At 34.6% G+C, this 5,308-nt stretch overlaps 1 protein-coding gene across 1 annotated transcript; it reads left to right on the top strand.

The window, feature by feature from the left end:
- The first annotated feature begins 474 nt into the window (after positions 1-474).
- Positions 475-4,802, top strand: LOC125062512 (chymotrypsin-2-like). The gene is made up of 5 exons (XM_047668502.1): positions 475-526; positions 1,211-1,421; positions 1,916-2,162; positions 2,731-2,892; positions 4,586-4,802. The coding sequence occupies exons 1-5, from the start codon at positions 475-477 to the stop codon at positions 4,736-4,738; spliced, it is 825 nt and encodes a 274-aa protein (XP_047524458.1). The 3' UTR covers positions 4,739-4,802.
- Positions 4,803-5,308: the final 506 nt, after the last annotated feature.

The raw sequence follows: 5,308 nt of genomic DNA, 5'->3' as shown, positions 1-5,308 counted from the left end.
GAAAATTACAAAACCTTAATGTTAATAATAATAATGTTACTTGTATATATATATATATAGTGGTATACCGTTCCTATTCACATGTCTAACCTCCTTTTGCATTGAAAATAATATTAAAATATTAACGAACTCAACCACGAAGGTTGTCTGACGGATATGCTTACACGATGACTGCAAACACACTATGTATCTTCATATTATTTTATCAAAACAATATATCATCTATTATCTCGTATCAAGCAAGTATTTATTTGTTATTTAGACAACTGCAGTAGGTACAAGTATGTAATTTAATGGTCAGGCGTTTGGCCCATCACCTCACATTCTTAAGAAAGTTACTGTCCGAGCTGCCCATAAAGAACAGATAAGTTACCAATAACTAATAATTAATTTCGTCCTCATTGTGTACACACCGTTACTTATGTAATTGCTATATAATTCGAGAATTTATAGAGTTTAAGAAATTTCAGAAATATGTCTTTGAGCTACTATTTCCTAATTGGTTTTGTGCTTTGCGGGGCTCTTGGTAAGAATTTCAGTTTTTTAATTAATATTTTTCATAAAGTAAATATAAATAATATATATATAAGTGAGTTAAACTCAAGTGTGTTGCTAAAATATTTATTTTAAGAAACAACATTTAGAGTTTGCTATTTCAGTTGCACTTTTATCCTATTTCTTTTATAATTAATTAAAAATGTACTCATAACAAACACTTCATATTCCAATTAAAAATGACACAGACAAACAAAACTAGTGTCTTTTCCACAGACTAACAAAGAAAACTAAATGAACATTTATAAAAACAAAAAAGATAATAAATAATCTTATTTAAGAACTATAATTATTTCTTTACATATATATGTTGCTAATCACAAAACTCGAAGACGGCTGGACCAATTCGAGTCCTTTGTTATTCATTGATTTCATAGACAGACAAATAAAAACTAAGATTTTTATTTTGGAAAGGCGATCAGTCTCTATGGGGTTGCATATCAAATCTATGCCAGTTTTCACTGTATCATAAAATCATCATGGTTATACCACGTCGTTTGGTCAAATCATGCTAAAGTTCTTGGCACAGAACAAAACGTCTATATATCCTTATAAAAAAGCTTTTCGTGTTATACTATTGTAAATAGTTTTATGTTAAACAAATTACTTTCGATGAGGATAAGATGTAAAATATTTCACTATTTCCATTTTAAAGCCGCAGAAATATCAAAGAGCGATGACCCCCAAGAACTTGAAGAGGACCAGGGGGACGGCGCCGGACGCGTCGTGGGTGGGACGGACGCACCAGATGGGGCTTTACCATACCAAGTATCTCTACAAGTTGCATATGATGATAACTTCAGTACATGTGGTGGCGCCATCATTGCTGACAGATGGATCCTCACTGCAGCACATTGCGTGCAAGGGTAAGCATATCTGGTAAAAGACATTGATTGCCTAAAAACTTGTGCGCAGTATTTTTAAGCTATTGCATAGATTTTATCGTGAGCTTTGAGCGCGGCGACCGAATGAAGAAATTCCGTAACGAAATAAACCTAACACACGATGACGTAATATAGGTGCGGCCAATACGCGTTAGAGCGGGAGACGCATACTGCGTCTCACATCGGTTTAGCGTGGTCGGATAGGCGTGTTATTCTGAGTCTGGTAGAGTGGTAGATTGAATTAACATCATAGAAAAAAAAATACTGCAAAAAATAAATAATTAATTATATTGCATAAGTTTATAAAAAATGCTATGCAATAGCTTTACCGCGGCAGTCCCCGAGTGCCACACGTATTTTTTAAATAAATTTATATGAACTGTTTTAAAATAAATTCAAATGTAAATTCTTCAATAAACATTGAATTATTTGAATTTAAATTAAATTATTTCTATTGACTTAAAATTATTTTTCAGTGAATCGGCAAAAGAGCTAAGCGTTTTGGCAGGAACAAACAACAAAAAGTCTGGAGGTACCAGATACAAAATTGACAAAATTATAAAACATAAAAAATATACCTATAGCCCGTTAGTAAATGATATTGCTCTATTGAGAACCACAAAGAAGATTAAATTTACAGAAAAAGTTAAAGCTATCGAATTAGCCACCGAAGACCCCAAACCAGGGGACAAGTGTAAATTATCCGGATGGGGATTCACCACCGTAAGTAAATAGTTGGGAATAATGAAGCAACATAATTTCTCTCTAGACATGACTTAGATAATTTGCGATAAACTCAGAATAAGTTTCATCATCGGCCGTCGAGGCGGAATACGAAATTTCATCGGCAGAATCACCTCCACAACTGACAGTTTTTAATGGAGCTTTTTCCGCGCACCACCACAATGTGCAAATCTATAATCTAAATATACAATGATTTACTACATACAATGTGTTTGTAGTAAAGACAAATAAAAAAAATCGTGACCAAACGGCTTATCATGATGATAAATATCGCTGAATCCTAACAATTTATCATGGTACGGCATAACCTACGGGTCCGACTAAACACCGAACCAGCTACACACTGAGGTATTTCCGAACCAATTCTTAAAAGGCTGTGCACTTGTGGGTTTTTTTTTGGGTGTCCATGGGTAGCGGTATGACTTAACAACAGATGACCCTCCAGCCCATTTCCCATCTGATAAATAAAAAAAAATATGATATATAAAAAGTTTTTGCACCTTCAAGTTACGATAAGTTAAAATTGTATTAAATAAAAAATTTCCAGCAAAATCAAGATAACAGCCCCGACAAATTGCAATGGTTGGACGTAAAAATTATATCCAATGAAGACTGTAAAACAAGTCTTATACGACGCTATGAAAAGAGTTTCCCTATTACTGAAAACCACATTTGTACTTATAATAAGAACGGCGAAGGTAATTGCCAAGTAAGTAATTATTCTTATCTGCTCCCGCTAAGTTTCATCAACAATTTCACGTGTAAATTTACAGTTTCATAATGCATGCATCGGTTTCGCGACACTGGATAAATTTCGTGCCATGCGCATATTTTTTGTAAAACTAATGTCACGCAACTACTTTCACGATGAAAACGCGACACGAAACTAGTGTCGCGAAAGCATTTGCACAGGGCAGACGTGTGTGTTTGAGTGCATCGTGCAGCTAAATGACCGCCAAAATGGCAAACCAACGTTGGTCAGTTGATAAAAATAACATTTTCGAATTTTATATATTAACATCTGTACCACGACGTTCTGCATCGCAAAATGAAGCTTTGATGTTGACAGGGCCATGTCGTTGGTGATACTGTTGATTTCACGACACTATTATTTTTTGTTAAAGTAGTTTCACACGTGCTGCAACTATTTTCATGAAACTCATTCCAACATGCATAACACTAGTTTCGTAATGTAAATTCGGCTTAACGTAGACATCGTACAAGCACGGTACCAGTAGTTTAAGAATTATAACTAGTCAAAGTTTCTTAATTTTGTACTCAATACTCTGAGGCACTTCTAGCAGATATAGAAGCTTCAAATGTATAATTCAACTAGTGTTCAGTGTGTAAATCAAAGAAAAACTATAATATTTTGCAATTTCCGTCCTATTTTCAAAATACACCTACTGCCTAAATAAGTCAAGTCGATCTATTTATGGAAAACACACAATAGTTTAATGTGACATGGTCATTTATAAGATACTAGCGACCCGCCCCGGCTTCGCACGGATGCAATGTATTTAATTGGTTAAGGATTAATGCTGTATTGGTTAAAATCGCTTCGAAAATAAGCCATTATTTGTCGTAAAAAGTAAATGACAAAAAAAAGTTATTGTGGGTTATCCATAAGAGATAGACATATACTATCACGGACTTTTCTGTAGACCTTTTCAATGTGTACAATACTTAGTACATTATTTTGATAAAACTCGTAGGGTTCAGCCTGCGTTTGCAATGTAAGCGGAAAAAATTTAATTATTTACGACATCACATTAGAAAACTCAAAAATAACAGTACTTCTCCACTATTTAATGGAGGTTATTATACATATAAACCTTCCTCTTGAATCACTCTCACACTCTATCTATTAAAAAAACCGCATCAAAATCCGTTTTGTAGTTTCAAAGATTTAAGCATACAAAGGGACATAGGGACAGAGAAAGCGACTTTGTTTTATACTATGTAGTGATTGTTAGCTTAGCAAATTACGTAATAACTTAAGACCCACTTAGGTCCCGCAAGTAGGGACTAATTTAACCGATTTGGATTACATTTTTGTTTTGTTTAGTTTTTCATGGCATATTTTATTACTGTTACTACTACATTAATTATAGGCATGTATATTGTATAACTCAGAATTTTTCGTGTCCCTAAATAAATTATCTGTTTCGTCTTAACGGAGTCGAACTTTTTTTTAAAAATATCTTAAAGGTAGGTAGGTTCGATCCCTGGCTTTTCACCAATGGACTTTTTGTCTTTATGCGGAATACCATGTGGAAATCGGACCTTTTCAGTTTATTCGTTGCAATACAAAAATCCATATCTTTTGTCATAATAAAAATAATATTTTTCGTTTTCCACCTTCCACTCTCTGTTAACAATCTAACTGAACACGATTTCAGGGTGATTCTGGTGGAACCTTGGCGTGCAAAAACAAATCTGCCGGTATCGTCTCATGGAACTATCCGTGTGCTCGAGGACAGCCTGATGCCTACACGAGAGTCACCAAGTACACCACTTGGGTCAAGGACACCATGGAGGCTAATAAGCCCTAATTAAGTCCCGACATTTGATGTTTTCCAACTATTTTTTAAACTTATTAAATATATGTGAAGGCAATGTGCGTGTATTTTTTTAAGTTCGATCACGATTTGATATCGATTAAGCTTTCATTTTAATCAACTAGCGGCTCGTTCTGGCTTCGCACGGATGTACATTTATTTTTAAACATTTTGGCATAAATACTAATGCATTTACTAATAGTGTATCGCTGGCTCCCTTTGGGTACAGCCTTGCGATTCTGTAACTCACTTTACGAACTCGCACAGCACGCAGCTCGCACATAAGGAGGGGAGCTTGTAGTTTATTGTTTATCAGAATGCCTCCTTCACGACTGATTTGAGCGCGACCGCCGCTGCGAAAACCACTGTGCGAGTTCGAAAAGTGAGTTACAGAATTGCATGATTGAAAACTAAATGATAACATAATAAATGACATCAACGGGTAATTTTAAAACCATTTCACTGAGGTTTAGAAAATAGGCATACTAATAACAATTAGATACATTATAAACCTACTAATACTGTACAGTCTACAGTCAATACTGATATGTAGTGATTAAGAAA

This window comes from Pieris napi, chromosome Z, assembly GCF_905475465.1.
Source record: "Pieris napi chromosome Z, ilPieNapi1.2, whole genome shotgun sequence".
Taxonomy (NCBI): domain Eukaryota; kingdom Metazoa; phylum Arthropoda; class Insecta; order Lepidoptera; family Pieridae; genus Pieris; species Pieris napi.
This window is presented reverse-complemented; position numbering and strand designations above follow the sequence as displayed.